At 42.7% G+C, this 18,767-nt stretch overlaps 2 protein-coding genes across 6 annotated transcripts in view; one reads left to right on the top strand and one right to left on the bottom strand.

Annotated features, from left to right (window-relative positions):
* Positions 1-18,658, bottom strand: part of triobpb (TRIO and F-actin binding protein b) — a 23,119-nt gene extending 4,461 nt beyond the window's left edge. Inside the window, exons 1-12 of one of the 5 annotated variants that reach the window (XM_082144262.1) lie at positions 18,460-18,658; positions 17,139-17,195; positions 16,969-17,037; positions 15,617-15,706; positions 15,392-15,501; positions 14,911-15,310; positions 13,846-14,077; positions 13,479-13,581; positions 8,085-8,244; positions 7,867-7,971; positions 5,728-5,814; positions 2,345-2,566 (exon numbers count right to left, since the gene is read on the bottom strand). In XM_082144262.1, the coding sequence (XP_082000388.1) occupies positions 2,360-2,566; positions 5,728-5,814; positions 7,867-7,971; positions 8,085-8,244; positions 13,479-13,581; positions 13,846-14,077; positions 14,911-15,310; positions 15,392-15,501; positions 15,617-15,706; positions 16,969-17,037; positions 17,139-17,195; positions 18,460-18,465 (1,626 nt within the window). In that variant the 5' untranslated portion in view covers positions 18,466-18,658 and the 3' untranslated portion in view covers positions 2,345-2,359. Of the gene's footprint in view, positions 1-2,344; positions 2,567-5,727; positions 5,815-7,357; positions 7,757-7,833; positions 7,972-8,084; positions 8,245-13,478; positions 13,582-13,845; positions 14,078-14,910; positions 15,311-15,391; positions 15,502-15,616; positions 15,707-16,968; positions 17,038-17,138; positions 17,196-18,459 lie in introns of those variants that run through there. The other 4 variants (XM_082144263.1, XM_082144264.1, XM_082144265.1 and 1 more) reach the window with 4 other exon arrangements.
* fam234b (family with sequence similarity 234 member B) overlaps positions 1-18,767 on the top strand; it is a 208,300-nt gene that overhangs the window by 21,627 nt on the left and 167,906 nt on the right. The window lies entirely within an intron of this gene.

Raw genomic sequence — 18,767 nt, 5'->3', positions numbered from 1 at the left:
CACACACACACACACACACACACACACACACACACACACACTAGAGCTTAGATTCTCTTAGGGTCGGGCCCTTGATAAAGCCCTCAATGCCAGAGTGGAGCAGTGTTTTTGCACTATAGGCCTACGTTTTATAATAGGCTTTACAAATATTTATTTTGTTTAAAAAAAATTATATGTTCTAAAACGTGTAATTATATTAAAGTAGTAGGCCTATAGTCTCAGGCCATCATTTACTGTGTTCATCACTGTTCACGGTTTATTTGTCTTTTCTTTTACGTTTCTTCATTCGGAATTTCAGATCCATTCAATTATTTCTGAATAAACAAACAACGCAATTTACACGCTTCTTCCTTGTCGCATTATTCATTAAGATAATAATTAATAAATGCACGCACAATTATCCGTGAACTTGATGAATGTTGCAGATATGTTCTACTATGCACAAACAAATGCCTTTCAGCTTACATGTGCAGAATTCAGAATTAAATGAATGTGCTGCAATTTGTACAGAAAGAGAGTCTGATAGCCTACGTGTTGTAGCCATTAAATAAGCACATAGTTTCAAGTTTGTTAAGTTTTGTTTTGAAGAAAGCTTTTCTTTAAAGTGAATTTCATTTAGTATAAATTGTATCAACCAATTGCCTGGATTTAATACATAAAAAGCAATATAGCAGACAGTATAATCATGACATGGAGGCGCCGGCGCGGTCACTTACACCATCTGAAACTCCTAACACTGTCACCGAATTTACAAATACACATCTTGCTTGTTGCTCACACACATATTATGTTGAAGTAACAATATGTTGAAGTAACATTATTAATAATAATTAATCTTTAAGAATATTTGAATGATGAATGTTGTGCTTGTTCAATTAAATAAAATTAAAACTTTAATTGTGATCATTAAAATAATTGAATATTAAATATTGAGTGGCCAATTTTTGCTCATTTATTGATAGTATTTATATAATATATATATATATATATATATATATATATATATATATATATATATATATATATATATATATATATATATATATATATATATTAGAGGTGGGCATAGATTAATTTTTTTAATGGCTCATTTGAATTCTGCCGAAGGCATTCAGAATATGTGTGCTACCCAAATAATGACTATAAAAGTAAGTCTTTGAGAACGGGTGGCGCATTAGACCAGGGGCTCATCTCCTGTTTCCAAAATGCATCACAAACTGCTTGAGAAAGCTGTTCTACTCATAGACTGTAAAAGGTTACTACTGTACTGTTACCGTCCATAGGCAACATTAGGTAGGCCTATGTTATTATCAACTACTATAGGCTATCAATTAGGGATGGGCGATATGGCCTAAAATCTATATTGTGATATACATTGCAGCCTCCTGCAATAACGATATACAGTATATTATAATAAAACCATTTCAGAACAGATTACACAGACCCATGCTAAACAACTGCTAAATGTATTTTTTTTTTAAAGGGTGTATGTAGTTTTGAGAACATATATTGTGCAAAACTGTAAGTATACAACATAATTTTGCAGATAAATAAAATGTAAGTACACTAGCTGCAGAGACTTAAGTAGGTCTAATGTTTATTATGGCTTGGAGCTTATGAAACCCCAAATTTAAAATTAGAATATTGTCTAACTGATGTCTTTTCAGTTAAAAAGAAACACAACAACGATTCTTAAAATCGAGATTATGTGCTACACCACTAAGATATATTGGAATGGGAATAATACGCGCGCGCTGGTATTCAGTGATATCATGTTTCGTTTTGAATTTGAGGTGGTAGAACGGATTAGTCGTGTGTTAACTTACCGAACTGTTACCCCACACACTCTGTATATAGTTTGCTGCTGCTCGTCTGACGGCTTAAACCCGAACCAAGTCCAAATAATGGATGTTGCACCGATCGTTTTCACCAGCTTTCACTTTCAGCCGTGTTTACTTAAGATGACGACGAATATGCGTTGCAGCCGGGTTTACCTCGCGGCCGCGGGTAGATTGCGTCATCATAGCTTGTGTAGTATAGAGCCATCTCCCAACCCAACTTGGAGAATAGATTAACAGCGATATTTTTTTTATCACGCGATAAGAGTCTTGCGTTAACGCAGCACGTTAACGCCGATAACGGCCCACCACTAATATATATATATATAAGTGCGCAGCTCCCCCTGTAGCCTAAATGATCTAGCACAGCAGCACCTGCGTTAGAAACAATTCTGCCGCCGCCCCGGTCATAGCGGCCCACATATTAAACATGGTCGGGTTTAAATCGGGCTCATAATTACAGTGAACGTGTCGGGCCGGGTAGGGTCGGGCTTGATTTGTTGGGCCCGATCTAAGCTCTATTACACACACACACACACAGAGAGAGAACACGTGTTAAACACACACACACACACAGAGGGAGAGAGAACACACGTTACACACACACACCTCACGGTAGCACTTGCACACGCTGCTCTTCTCCTGACACACACACACACACACAGAGAGAGAACACGCGTTACACTCACACACACCTCACGGTAGCGCTTGCACACGCTGCTCTTCTCCTGACACACACACACACACACACACACAGAGAGAGAACACGCGTTACACTCACACACACCTCACGGTAGCGCTTGCACACACTGCTCTTCTCCTGACACATTTATATTTAGTTTAGGGGTGTGCGATATGACGATTTTTGATCGTGGACGATTAAAATGTCTCCACGATCTGCTTTTGAAGAAATATCGTAGAATCGTGATGTTCTGGCGCCTCTGTCCCAACATACTGAACAACGCGACGTATATTCACATAAAATGTTAACGCAGCGGAACGGGACTGCAGTTCACAATTTGCATGTGCTTTAATGCCTTGTCGGTTAAACATTTAATTTGCGTGCTGATGCGCTGTTCTAACGTGTGCGTTTCTCAGCGCGTACATGTGAAGCTCACATGCACTAAAAGCCTGTCTACCAGCGCCTTGATACTGGACTAAGTTATCTTTCGAGTCTTATTGTGCTTATACTGTTAAATACACACAAGGTTTACATAAACAAAGTCGGTTATGTCTAAAGTGAAAGCAAACTTGAGAAAATTGAGAGAAAATCTGCTTGTCCTCTGCGTGTATATTAGATGCGTCGTGCGCAGCTCTTAAAGAGACAGTAGCAATAGTAAACATGCTGCCGCTTGTCCTTAAAGGGATAGTTCACCCAAAAATAAAAATTATCTCATCATTTACGCACTCTAATGTTGTTCCAAACCTGTTTTAATTTCCTTCTAATAGTTTCTAATATTTTTCTAATATTAATATTTTGAAGAATGTGGCTATCAAAACAGTATAGCTGGTCCCCATTGACTTCCATAGGAGAAAAATATACTATGGTAGTCACATTCTTCCAAATAACTTTTATTTTCAACAGAAGAAAGAAACTTATTCGAGTTTAAAACAACTTGAGAGAGTAAATTATGATAATTTGAATTTATGATAATTTGAATAAAACAACAAAATGCAAAGAGAAAATCACTCACTTGCTCTTGACTGATAACTTTAATAGTAGCTTTAATAAGTATCAATGTATAATTTATACAGTGAAGTCTGTTTTGTTTTATTTTCATATTTGTTCACTTAATTACTTTCTTCATGGCTACTGTTAAATACACCTACTGTAGCTGAAAACGTAAAGCACTGTTTGGCCTATTTAATTTGTATATTAAGTTGTGTATGTGTAATGTGTGTCTTTGATCTTAATATTTAATAACAAAGAAAATAATGACAAATATATTTATCTTCGCCCCTGTCTGCCATTTTTTTATTTTGTTACCTAAGGCTTTGTTTTTAAAATATGGACATTAGATTGGCTGTAATGCTAAGTCACAAAATAGTAACATAAACCAACATAAAAAGAATCGTGATAAAATCGTTAATCGTGATTCTCCTGAAAAAAATCGTGATATGATATTTTTGCCATATCGCCCACCCCTAATTTAGTTTATGATGCGTCTCGTCCGACACCTCTGGAAAGATACACGCCGCTTGGAGAGGGTTAACTCTTCATACTGGTGTCCCACAGTGGCCAACCCTAACCCTAACTCTTCATACTAGTGTCCCACAGTGGCCAACCCTAACCCTAACCCTAACTCTTCATACTGGTGTCCCACAGTGGCCAGAGGGAACAGGGGAGACACTTCATTTCTCTCAACATGACTCTAGAGTCTCTACTCGCTCCACAGCTAATCGCCGTCACTCTCTCACTTCTCCCTCGCTCTACCACACAGTCCCCACACACACACACTCGCCGGCTCGACGCACACACCAGCGCACAAGCATCAGGCCACCTGGCCACTTCATGCGCTGTCTCAGATCGGAGAGCTATCTGATTTATCAAAGCGACTCCATTTACACCTGCTCACATAAATGTGTTTTTATTAAATGGATATAAATCCGATCTTCAGTTCCCGCGCTATATGCAGATCTAATGGAGTGCACATCACCGAAAGCAACAGATATGAGCTGCACTTTATTGATCATCAGCTAACATTTCTAAATCAAAGACAGCAATAAGAGAGAGCGGCAACAGCCCTGGAAGAGCCTCTCGTTTCTGTACTTTTAATGAGGATGATTGTGTGTTAAGCGTCTGTGACTTTCTCTCACTCTGATCCGCGATAGCACATTGGCTTGATGAAGAGATGCTCAGATGCTCATCTGTGGTGATGCGTGTTCCAGTAGCGTTGTCATATCTGGCTATAACATGACATATAGCCTATCACACGCTCTCACACGGTTATTTTTTTTGCGTTTTTGGGAGGAGTAAAATTTACATTTGTGGTTTCAACAACCAGATGCATTTACACTTGTCCAGTTTAGTCTGGGATGCGGCCAGACCTCCTCCTGAAGTGGCTTGAGCGATCGGATTTAAATCCGTCTCGATTGCGTTTCGGAGGGCATGTACACCTGGTCTCTTCAGGATCAGACAGCTATCCCATCACAGAACACGCATGAAGTGGCCAGGTGTACACAGCCCCTTCCATACGGCCAAACCTCTACCTGTGAGTCACCGGGGAAAAGTGCACATCCTTCTAAAGGTCACACGGCTGTTGATGGGCCCTGTTTCTCAGGACTTTTTAGATTTATTGTTATTGTTTCTAACATGTCCTGTTCTGTAGACGTGGTTATTATGCATTCATTCGTGTTGTGCCAGTCCAATATGACTGTCAGCTGAAATAAACCTTGTGTTGTAAGAAAACTTGTTTTATTTGTTATGAATCTATTTTGATGCGTTTTCCCATAACTTTTCATTTTACATACGTTTAAAAATATCGAAATATCGATATCGCAATATCACATTTTGTCAATATCGTGCACCCCTACGTTACACACACAGACCACACACACACACACACACACACACACACACACACACACGAGGAACACACACACACACACACAAATGGGGAACATGCGGTACACATGGACCGCACACTACAGACAGATGAGGAAAACACACACACACACACACACACACACACACACACACACAGATGGGGAACATGCGGTACACAAAGACCGCACACACAGACAGATGAGAAACACACACACACACACACGCACACACACACACACACACACACACACAAACACTCTGTCTGTCACACACACACACACACACACTCTGTCTGTCTGTCTCACACACACACACACACACACACAGGCGCAGGTGTGTTACCGTGGTGAGGAAGTGCATCTGGTTGCGGAGGCTGTTGAGCTCTTGGTGTAGATACTGCAGTTCGTTCTCTCGAACCCTCAGCAGCACCTGCGACACACACACACACACACACACACACACACACACACAGTCAAAGACAACACTGCTTAACAATACATAAATAAACAACTCTGCTGATTTGCAAAAAAGGCCTAATAATAAATAACTATGTTATTTTTTTGCTTTCATTACTATTATTTTCCTTTTTGTTTTCTTTTAACACTATGGACCGGGATTCTGTGTCCTTAATAAAGATTGAATGAAAACTAACTTGATAAAGCTGAGTCTAAAAATATCAATATAAACTACAGAATTTTTTACAATTATGAATGAAATTGTTTTGAAAATCTTCATTCCTTAAACTGGATGATGAAGCCCTGCCCTGCCTGAGCCGACATGCTAAACTATGCTGGAGTCAAAGCACTGAGCAAGACACATCATGACTGGCTGGATTAAAAGCTCACGCCTGATTGGCTTAAGAAAATTACTGTTGAAATCAGCCCCTGGTAAGAAAGGCTCAAAAATGTTATATTATTAGATATTATATCTTCTCTATGGAGGTGGTGTAGCGTCTGGACCAATCAGACACACACAAATTATTCATTATATTAAATGATTAATCCAGCAAACTCACTCTCCCAACAAAGGCCTGTGAAACTTCCCCCAAAACTAACATCCCAAATGAAGCACTGGCAGAACCCGGAGTCCTGTTACAGGACACACTGAGACTGATAAGAGTTTTACGACCCCAAAAGGAATGTAAAAGAAATGTAAACATGTATCTAATTTTCCCACCTCATGATTTTCCTGTTATGTGGTTTGGCTTTTGTATTCTTGTAAACTCTATTAGGTTAATGTTTCAGACTTTGCATACTATGGTTAACCAAAATCATATGTGTGGCATGTTTGGTCTCTATAAACTCCAATCTTCATCCCCCATTTGTTAATTTACATTACATTGTGCTAACTCTGTGACGCATTAGTATTATAAGAATCTTGAAGATTCTTGTGTTAAACATCCAATCAAACTACATGTTCAAAGGCCTGCTTGAACACAATGGGTCGTAAAGAAATTCCCTCCAAAGGGAAATCTTCTCATTGGCTCACACACCTCCAGAGGGTGTGACATCTTCACACTTTAAAAGTCACTGATCACAAGATCAGCCTCTTAGCTCTTCTCTCTTAGTCCCTTTCTGAGATCCTGACATGAAGATGATGCTGAACTAGAAGTTTCTAAGGACCCCCAAGCTTGTGCCGGGCTGCGGCCTTGTCTCTCCATTCACCAAAGATACTCTGACTACCACTGGTTCTCTCTCATCAAGACCACATCAGCAAAGACCAACTGGAGCCTCAACAGATTGTATCAGGACAGTTTAATTCAAATGGGTGAGACATGCAAGTATCAAACTTAGTCTCATTATTTGATACATTAAGTATCCTTACCCCTTTAAAAAAGGGCGTGTTAGAGCTAAACTGATGGTTTGCTCAAGGCTGTTGATCTGCTGAACTCCAAACAATGCTATAACTTCTTGCTTTCCTGTATTCTGCTTCAGCTCTCTTTCCCTTGGTAAACTGTATGCATGTATGTGTGTGTATGTTAGAGTAGTTTAAGTGTTTAGTCTAGTTAATAAAGTCTTGTTCATATCACACGTAAAGTTGTCCGTGTCTCAAGCTCATAACTGGAGTCACTAATCATTTAGATTTTTGCTACTGCTCTTAGTAGTACTGTAAATTAAGAAAGACATTTCCCATGCCCCGGAAATGTACATTTCTTAGAGTTAATAAACAATTAACACTGAGTGTTCACGGGACAAGCAGGTTAATTGATTGTAATATTAATTTAACTAAATTAAGTTAATTCTGTTAACTCATCCAAATATTCATAATCAATTATAACACGTTATGACTGATTATTAATGTTTCTTTAGAGCTAATCTGCTACAGTGGGATGAAAGAAAATGCCATTCACCTTTGCTAAAGTCACACATTTCTGTAACCCCAAACAAACAAACGAGTTTGCAGGTGTGAAATATGCCTGTGTGTTTGTGTTTGAACAGACAGAAACACATTACAGTGATGAAACATGAGCGAACGCCTCACCTGCATCTCACACCACGACCTCTCGCTGCCATCTGCGTCTGACCCTTGACCTGTGACCAGCGAGCGAACGACCTTCACTTCCTGCGACAGGCGGGCCTGCAAGTCCTGCACACACACACACACACACACACACACACACACGTCATGTTCTGCACACTGAACCTGAACTGAAGATCGTGCCAGCGTACGGAGTGTGTGTGTGTCTGTGTGTCTCTCACCTGGTTGTCTCTCTTCAGCTGCTCCAGCTGTCGGTCTCTCAGGCTCATCTGTGTGTGTGTGTGTTCGTGCTGCTGCTGTGCTCGCTTCAGATCCAGACACTTCTGAGAGAACCGCTCCGACAGAGCCTGCAGCTCTCGTCGCAGAGACGCCACTTCTGCCCTAAACACACACACACACGCGCACAGACACACACACATCTTTGTTCAGACCCGATAACTGAATGCGTATGTGTATCTGTTTCATATCGAAGCACCTTTCTGGCACATAATTGTTACTGTTGAGTGTGTGTACTCACTGTTGAGTGTGTGTGTGTGTGTGTGTGTGTGTGTGTGTGTGTGTGTAGTCACTGTTGAATGTGTGTGTAGTTACTGTTGAGTGTGTGTACTCACTGTTGATTGTGTGCGAGTACTCACTATTGAGTGTGTGTGTGTGTGAGAGTACTCACTGTTGAGTGTGTGTGTGAGTACTCACTGTTGAGTGTGTGTGTGAGTACTCACTGTTGAGTGTGTGTAGTCACTGTTGAATGTGTGTGTGTAGTCACTGTTGAGTTTGTGTACTCACTGTTGATTGTGTGCGAGTACTCACTGTTGAGTGTGTGTGTGTGAGAGTACTCACTGTTGAGTGTGTGTGTGAGAGTACTCACTGTTGAGTGTGTGTGTGAGAGTACTCACTGTTGAGTGTGTGTGTGAGAGTACTCACTGTTGAGTGTGTGTGTGAGAGTACTCACTGTTGAGTGTGTGTAGTCACTGTTGAATGTGTGTGTGTAGTCACTGTTGAGTTTGTGTACTCACTGTTGATTGTGTGTGAGTACTCACTGTTGAATGTGTGTACTCCCTAGGGCTGGGCGATATATCGGATGACATTGTTATGCGCATCTCATCAGTAAAGCCGGTTCCTTGATTAGTAGTAAATCGCCATCACCTGCCTTCAGATGGAGCGGCATTTACTACACAGACCCGTAGTTCACTGACAAGCTGAGCCATATCGCATTAATTATCGCAGGCGATACGTCCGTGATCATTAATGCGATATGGCTCAGCTTGTCAGTGAACTACGGCTCTGTGTAGTAAATTTTTAGATTAGATTAGATTCAACTTTATTGTCATTACACAAGTACAGGTACAAGGCAACGAAATGCAGTTTAGGTCTAACCAGAAGTGCAATAGCAGCAAGTGCAGGATATACAGTGGTTCCATAAGTGCAGAACATGGATATGTACTGAATAAATATAGAGTTGAATACTATTATAAACAAAAATTTACAGATAGATTTGTCCTATGAATATAATATACAGATAACTATTACTGTGAACAGAATTTACAGCTAGATATGTACTGAATATAATATACAGATGGCTATTACTATAAACAGAATTTTTACAGATAGATATGTACTGAATATAATATACAGATGACTGTTACTATAAACAGAATTTTACAGATAGATATGTACTATGAATATATATACAGATGGGTGTTACTATAAACAGAATGTGAGCATAATATACAGATGGCTATTACTATAAACAGAATTTTACAAATAGATATATGTATAAGTTAGGCTAAAATGAGCAGTATAACAATGGATTTAAAGTAGTGCAAATAAAGTTTGGACAGAAGCTATCCGAGTGAAAGTGCAGTGGAAGTAATTGCATATTACAGTTAAAGTACGGTATTGCAAATGTATATGTAAACAGTCGGTACTGTAAATAAACAGTCGGCAGTGCAAATTGAGCATATTCCAGTCAAGGTAGTAGTGCAAGATGCATATGTAAACAGTTGTTTCTGTAATAACAGTCAGCAGTGCAAATGAACATTATAGTATTGCAAATAACAAAATAGAGGCAGGTGTGAGGAGGGAGAGGAGAGTCAATCAGTATATGAGGGGAGTGGGATCAATGAAGGTTAGAGTTTAATAAAGAGACAGCTCTGGGGAAAAAACTGTTCTTTAGTCTGCTGGTCCTGGTCCGGAGGCACCTGAAACGCCTGCCGGAGGGCAGGAGAGAAAACAGTCTGTGGGCTGGGTGAGAGGAGTCCTTAAGGATGCTGCGAGCTCGATGCAGACAGCGTTTCCTCTGGATGTGCTCGATGGCAGGTAATGGAGTCCCAGTGATGCGCTGGGCAGTTTTCACCACCCGCTGCAGTGCCTTGCGCTCTGCAACAGAACAGCTCCCATACCACACTGTAGCACAGTTGGTCAGGATGCTTTCTATTGCACAGCGATAGAAGTTCACCAGGATAGTGGAGGAAAGCTGATTCTTCCTCAGTGTCCTCAGGAAGAAAAGGCGCTGGTGAGCCTTCTTGACCAGGCTGGAGGTGTTGGTTGTCCAGGTCATGTCCGCCGAGATGTGGGTCCCCAGGAACTTGAAACTGGAGACACGCTCAACAGCCATTCCATTGATGTGGATGGTGTCGTGGATGGTGTCGTGTGTGCCTCTTGACACTTTCCTGAAGTCCACGATGAGCTCCTTCGTTTTGGTGGTATTGAGGAGCTGGTTATTTTCAGTGCACCATGTGGCCAGGTGCTTGATCTCCTCCCTATAGGCAGTCTCATCGTTGTTGCTGATGAGACCAATCACCGTAGTGTCGTCCGCAAACTTGACGATGGAATTAGATCCGTACACAGGCTTGCAGTCGGAGGTGAAGAGGGAGTAGAGAAACGGGCTTAGCACACAGCCCTGTGGTACACCAGTGTTGAGTGTGATGGACGTGGAGCAGTTGGAGCCTGATCGAACATTCTGGGGTCTGTTGGTCAAAAAGTCCAAAATCCAGTTGCACATGGAGGTGTTGATGCCCAGGTCTCCAAGTTTGGCTATTAACTTAGTTGGGATGACAGTGTTGAATGCTGAGCTGAAGTCAACAAACAGCATGCGTGCATAAGTGTTCTTATTGTCCAGATGTGTGAGCACAGAGTGCAGTGCCATGGAAACTGCATCCTCTGTGCTCCTATTGCTACGGTAGGCAAACTGGTGTGAGTCCAATGTGGATGGAAGAGAGTCTTTTAGGTGTGCCAGGACCAGCCGCTCAAAGCACTTCATTACGATGGGTGTGAGTGCTACAGGGCGGTAGTCATTAAGGCACTTCGGGCTGGAGTGTTTTGGCACTGGCACAATGGAAGTGCATTTAAAGCATGTTGGTACAGCTGCTTGGGCAAGAGACAGGTTGAAAATGTCTGTAAAAACCCCAGCGAGCTGCTCCGCACATGCCCTGAGTACGCGTCCAGGGATGTTGTCTGGTCCAGCAGCCTTGTGCGTGCTGATCCTGCTCAGTGCATTGCAGACATCTGTGGAGGAGAGTGTGATCGGCGGGTGGTCAGCTGAGGATTTGAGCTTGGTGGCAGTTTCTCTGTTGTCTCTTTCAAAGCGAGCATAAAAGTCATTTAGCTCGTTCAGGAAGTTGACATCAGTGGCTGCGGGGGTGGAGTGAGAGGGTTTGTAGTCACTGATGGCCTGAATGCCCTGCCACATGCGCCGAGGGTCAGCGTTGGAAAAGTGTCCCTCTATCTTAAGCTTGTAGCAGTGCTTGGCCTCTTTGATGCCCCTTTTCAGATTTGCTCTGGATGTGCTATAGGCTTGTGCATCTCCTGATCTGAAGGCAGTGTTGCGTGTCTTCAATAGGAGTCGCACTTCCCTGTTCATCCATGGCTTCTGATTTGGGTATGTGGTGATCTGCTTCTGGGTTGTAACACTGTCAATGGTGGTATTGATATAATCCAGTACAGAGGAGGTGTAGCAGTCAATGTCCGTGTGAGAGCCACTGGTGGCTTGAGAAGCAAACATACTCCAGTCTGTGTGTAGAAACCTTTCCTGGAGTGAGGAATCTGCCCCCACAGGCCACACCTTGATGGTCTTCACTGATGGCTTCACGCGATTGATGAGAGGTGCATATTTGGGGTGAGGAACAAAGAAAGGTGATCTGACTGTCCCAGGTGGGGGAGGGGTGTCGCGACGTAAGCTCCAGCCATGTTTGTGTAAACATGGTCTAAGGTTTTGTTTCCTCTGGTGTGACAGGAAACATGCTGGTGAAATTTCGGTAGCACTGACTTTAAGTTTGAATGATTAAAATCACCCGCAACAATAAACGCAGCTTCCGGGTGAACGGTCTGTTGTTTACTGATGGCTGCGTGAAGTTCTTTCATAGCAAACTTGGCATCAGCATCCGGGGGAATATAGGCTGCAGTTATAATAGTGGAAGTGAACTCCCGCGGTAGATAAAACGGTCTACATTTAACCATGAGAAACTCAAGGTTAGCTGAACAATGTCTCCCAACAATAGCAGAGTTTGTGCACCAAGCTTTGTTAATGTAAATGCACAATCCACCACCTCTGGTCTTACCGGAGCCATCTAATGTTCTATCCGCCCGGAATGTATGGCGTCCCGCTAGCTCAATAGCGTTGTCCGGTATTCCGCTGTTTAACCATGTTTCCGTGAAAATTAGAACATTACAGTTCAAAAGTCTCTTGCTGTATGTGATGTTGAGTCGAATCTCCTCCATTTTGTTCAACAGCGACCGTACATTGGCAAGGAAAATGCTGGGTAAAGAGAGCCAGTGTGGTGTTAGCTTTAGCTTAGCTCTTAGTCCTCCGCGCTTCCCCCGCCTTTGTTTACGATCTCGACGCCGCCTGCGAGCACTTCCGCCCGGCCGGGCAGAGTGCATAGCCCCGGGTGTTTTGGCGATCTCAGGAAGGAGTCGAAGGTTGTCCATAAAACTGTCGGAAATTCGCAAACCAATATCCAAAAGCTCACCTTGGGTGTACGATGTTAAGGCACAACTGTTCTGCACGAACAGACCCGAAATGAGCAAGAAAAATACTGCTAAATTGCAGAATCTGGAGAGACCGCGAGCCTCGCGATGTACTCGCGCCGCCATCTTGGTCTATTATCATGCGATATGTCATGCGATATATCGCCCAGCCCTAGTACTCCCTGTTGAATGTGTGTGTGTTCTGACTGTTGAGTGAGTGAGTGTGTGTGTGTGTGTGTGTGTGTGTGTGTGTGTGTGTGTGTGTGTGTGTGTGTGTGTGTGTGACTCACTGTTGAGTGTGTGTGTGTGAGTACTCACTGTTGAGTGTGTGTGTGAGAGTACTCACTGTTGAGTGTGTGTGTGAGAGTACTCACTGTTGAGTGTGTGTGTGAGAGTACTCACTGTTGAGTGTGTGTGAGAGTACTCACTGTTGAGTGTGTGTGTGTGAGAGTACTCACTGTTGAGTGTGTGTGTGAGAGTACTCACTGTTGAGTGTGTGCATGAGTACTCACTTTTGAGTGTGTGTGACTACGAACTGTTGTTGTTTAAGTGTGTGTACTCACTGTTGTTGTTTGTTAAGCATGTGTGTGCACTGTTGTTGTTTGTTAAGTGTGTGTGTGCACTGTTGTTGTTTAAGTGTGTGCACTCACTGTTGTTGTTTGTTAAGCGTGTGTGTGTCCATCCCACGTGTCTCTGAGAGTTGTGTGGTTTTCTCCAGCTCTTCCCTGTGTGCTTTCTGTAACGCCTCCATTACTGACAACACAAACACACACGTGTGAACATCATTCACAGCACTGCCAATGATGTCATCAAATAGAAAACAATGGAGAAATATACAATTATTCATTTAAAAGATGTTATCTATAAAAACAATGTAGTTTACGTTTATAGGGTCACATGTTAGTGGGAGTGGCCAGTACGTGAGCCGCGGTTGGCCTCTATTGTTAGTGGGAGTGGCCAGTCCCTCAGCCGCGGTTGGTCTCTATAGGATCACATGTTAGTGGGAGTGGTCAGTACCTCTCGCAGTGGCGTCCGTCTCCTCCCTCAGCAGCGAGTCTCTCTCTCTCTCCAGAGTGCCGATCTGCAGTGTGTGCTGTCGCTCCAGCTGCTCCAGAGCCTCCCTGTGCACACGCTCCATCTGCTGCAGACTGTCCCTGCAGCGAGACTCCGCCCCACAGCACACTGGCCCCACCCACCCCGACCCAAGCCCCGCCCCCAGCCCCGCCAGCTGCTGCCTCAGAGACGCCACCTGCAGGACAGAGAGAGACACGCGGAGGTAAAGCCTTCTGCAGGGGCGCAGCGGTACTGGACAGGTAACACTCATGCACACACACACACACACACACACACACACACACACACACACACACACACAGAGAGCAGAACAAATGACTGCCAATAAAGCTCCATAAGGTCTTTATGGAGCTCATTTAATCATTTGATCGCTAAATTAACCCTTATAACGCATAAAAAAAACACGCAGACGTTTTTACGGGTCAATTTTGGCCGGGTGGAACATGAGCTTAAAAAACAGTCATAAGAGTTTTTACTTACTTGCCAATTCTTTGACATTTCAAATAATACTTGAACTATAGCAAAAACTAAATAAATAAATAATAATAATAATAATAATAATAATTACGAGAAATTTAATTTGAATATAACATTATATTAAATTTATTATAAGATGAGAATTAACAGTTTCAATCCCAACTGAAAATCAATGGAATTATAATGTATTGGACCTACATATACTACATATATGTGGTGGCCGCCAAAGCCTTATTTCGCACTCATCGTCTTCAAATGAAACGAATGGTTAAAACAACTGATCTGTCCAACACTGAACTCACGAGACGTCTGAATCGGTGTATAACAAATCGGTAACACTTTACAGTAAGGTTCTATAATACCATCCATTCCAACAACAAAATTCAGTCCCAAAAGTGTGATAAATGGGAAAGAAGCTAAATATATTTAACAACAGGAGCCGAATGCGTTATAAGGGCTCTCGAGTCTCTCTGTGTTCTATTCAGTTCTCATAAAGTCATTCATGAGAGCAGATAGACAGTATCCACGCACTACCTCCCTCTCCAGAGCCTGATTGGCTGACGAGCCCATCGGTGGGAGTGACCTCATCTCCTTGAGTGGCAGCCGCTCAAACTCCGCCCACTTCTTCTCGATCTCCTCCTCTATTCGCTTCTGTTCCGACAGGCCCGCCCCCTTCCTCGACAGCACCGCCTCCCACTGGTTATGGGTGTCGTCACGCCGGCGCTCCTCCTGCCATTGGCTGTGCTCTCTCACCTGCCCCTCCCCGGACTCTCTCTGATTGGCGGAGGCAGGAGTAGGAGGCGTGGCTACGGGCGACAGCTCCACATAGTCGAACTTGCTGTGGGCAGGGTTTGCGGTGGTGGAGGAGGCCTCTGATTGGCTGCGCAGTCGGTGACGAGCGTTCTCTTTATCACTGCTGAGGCTCGTCAGCCTGAGGGAGGAAACACACATCAGTGCGTCAGTGTGTGTGAGAGTGAGTGTGTGTGTGTGTATGAGTGTGTGTGTCACTGACTGTGTGAGGTCTGGAGAGCTGCTGGGTTGAACGTTCTTCCTCAGAACCTCGATCCAGTTCCTCCGTATCCCAGCAGTCATAGCTGAGAGTGTGAAGGCAGCGTCTGTGGTCTGAGGAACAGGAGAGAGTCAGAGACTGTGAGCATCAGAGGAACAGGAATGCAGCAGGTCCGGACAGGATCACACACACACACACACACACACACACACACACGTCTCAACTGACCTGGATCTGGAAGCCGTAGTTCTTCTCCACGTCGAACTCCAACACCTTCACACATGACTTCAGGTCGATCTCTCCATCCACCTCGTCTCTCTGAGCAGATCACACACACTCTTCAGGAAACCGGCATTCACTATCATTCTAAATCTGACATTCACTGCGTTAAAGTGCGGAAAGTCCACAGTAGAAGATCCTGTTTCAAATAAATGCTGTTCTCTTGAACTTTCTGCTCATCAAAGAATCCTGAAAAATTTAATGTATGATGGTTTCCACAGAAATCTGTATGTCGTGTTCGCGTGTGTCATGTTCATACCTGTTTGCGTGTTTATACGTGTCTGCTTGTGTGTTCATACATGAGTGTGTCGTGTTCATACATGAGTGTGTCGTGTTCGCATGTGTCGTGTTCATATGTGTTTGCGTGTTCATACACGAGTGTGTCGTGTTCATACATGAGTGTGTCGTGTTCATACATGCTTGCGTGTTCACACGTGTTCGCATGTGTCGTGTTCATATGTGTTTGCATGTTAGCGTGTTCATACATGTTTGCGTGTTCATACGTGTCTGCGTGTGTGTTCATACATGAGTGTGTCGTGTTCATACATGAGTGTGTCGTGTTCGCATGTGTCGTGTTCATATGTGTTTGCGTGTTCATACACGAGTGTGTCGTGTTCATACATGAGTGTGTCGTGTTCATACATGCTTGCGTGTTCACACGTGTTCGCATGTGTCGTGTTCATATGTGTTTGCATGTTAGCGTGTTCATACATGTTTGCGTGTTCATACGTGTCTGCGTGTGTGTTCATACATGTGTGTGTCGTGTTCATACATGAGTGTGTCGTGTTCACACGTGTTCGCATATGTCGTGTTCATATGTGTTTGCATGTTCATACATGTTTGCATTTCAGCGTGTTGATAAATGTTTGCGTGTTCCCATGTCGTGTTTTCATGTTAGCGTGTTCATACATGTTTGTGTGTTTGCATGTCAGCGTGTTCATACATGTTTGCGTGTTGTGTTTCTATGTTGGCGTGTTCATACATGTTTGGATGTTAGCGTGTTCATACATGTTTGCGTGTTCGCATGTGTCGTGTTCACGTGTGTCGTGTTTGCATGTTAGTGTGTTCATAAATGTTTGCGTGTTGTGTTTCTATGTTGGCGTGTTCATACGTGTTTGGATGTTAGCGTGTTCATACATGTTTGCGTGTTCGCATGTGTCGTGTTCAAGTGTGTCGTGTTTGCATGTTAGTGTGTTCATAAATGTTTGTGTTCGCATGTTAGCGTGTTCATATGTGTTTGCGTGTTCGCATGTTGTGTTTGCATGTTAGCGTGTTCACACGTATTCACGTGTGATTCTTACCTCCTCCGCCGCAGAGTCTCTGTAGTACTTCAGTCCAGCGTCTGTCAGCACAAACCAGTGTTTCCTCCACTGAACACACACACACACACACACACACACACACACACACACAGTCAGTCATGATGAAACACATTCAACATCATGATAACAGACAGACAGATGTGTCTCACCTCTCCACTCTCGTCCAGTTTAGACATCCATCCCTTCTTAAAGTTCAGCAGGTCAGGCTACAGACAGACAGGTGTATCAGAGGAGTGTCAATGCATCATCCTTAACACACACACACATACACGCACACACACTCACTCACACACACACGCGTGTAAGTGTGTGAGGAACAAACACGACAGCACAGCAAACAACAGACACTGATGGTGAAACTGATGTTCAATTATCACTAAATAAAAACAGTTTCCAAAAAATTTAAATAAAAACCAATGCAATTGCAAAATACATCACTTATTTCCACCAAAAATATGAATAAATAGGCTATATGTCACTAGTGTACTTCACCACAGATTACTCAGTTCAGATCAGTTCTTCTGTAGTTCAGTAATAATAATGAACAAACTTTAATAACCGCTCTTACAGTTAATGAGTGTTTGTGATTCATACAATGAATCAATATCAAATGATTCACCATGATGATTCAGAATGATTCATGAAAACTCGGACAGAATCCAGTCATTATAATGGGATTTACTGTGGAACAGAATGTCACGGGATTTGGATGAAATTGTGACAGAAATATAATACTATTGTAAAGTAGACTGTACCTTTCAAAGTAATAATAACAAACTTATTAAAACTTAATTTGTATTGTTTAATTATAACATTGACATTAACATTTAGTTGTAGTATTTTGTTTGCCAAAAAAATTAAAGGAATTGTTTGATTTTCATTTGATTACATTTGATTACATTTTAAAATATTTAATATTTAGCTGTTAATGCTTCATGCCTTAATTTGATTACCACCGTTTTTGACACAGAAAGACAAATGAACACATAAATGAACATTAGAAAAACTAATCTGATCAAATATTCTAGAGTTACACAATGATCACATGCTTTATAAAACACACACACACACACACACACACACACACACACACACACACACACACACACACACACACACACACACACACACACACAGGTGATGGTGACAGCTGAACTAAACTCTGATCAGGATTATCAAAGCACTTATAATATCAAAGTTTGTGTTTATTTACATGAACCAGAAACCAGCAGAAATCAGCCTCAGTAGTGCGCATGCGCTGTGAGCGCGGGTGTGTCGCGCGCGCACAAACTCACACATATAAAAAAAACAAGTTGTGTTTGCTCACGTACCGTGCAAACACAACACACACTGCACGCCAACACACACTAACTGGAATTTGAATGGACTTGTACAACACAGAATTAAACTGCCGTCGTGTTTACACTGAGAGCGACGGATATTATTAAAGAGAATTAAAGTGAAACTCACCGTCATGATGTTCAAATCCAGCCGCAGCACAAACACAAACGCAGATTAAACACGCCGCATCTGAGAAGCGTTACCGCTCGCTGTCAAGTTTTACTAAAGCTGAAGATGATCATGTTTAATAATACTTTTAATGATTTAATCGGAAGATCGCAACGTAAGTTTGACGGAACTCGCGCTGCTGTCGGTGTTGCCGGGGCGGATCCCGATTACAGTTCAGCGGAAGCGAGCGGCCAATCAGAACCGCCCAGCGAAGCACAACATCCAATCAGAACCGCCCAGCGCAAGTGAGCGGCCAATCATAACCGCCC

This window comes from Leuciscus leuciscus (assembly GCF_965113295.1).
Source record: "Leuciscus leuciscus genome assembly, chromosome: 1".
Lineage (NCBI taxonomy): Eukaryota > Metazoa > Chordata > Actinopteri > Cypriniformes > Leuciscidae > Leuciscus > Leuciscus leuciscus.
The sequence above is the reverse complement of the archived record's forward strand: the minus strand, read 5'-3'. Positions and strand labels throughout refer to the sequence as shown.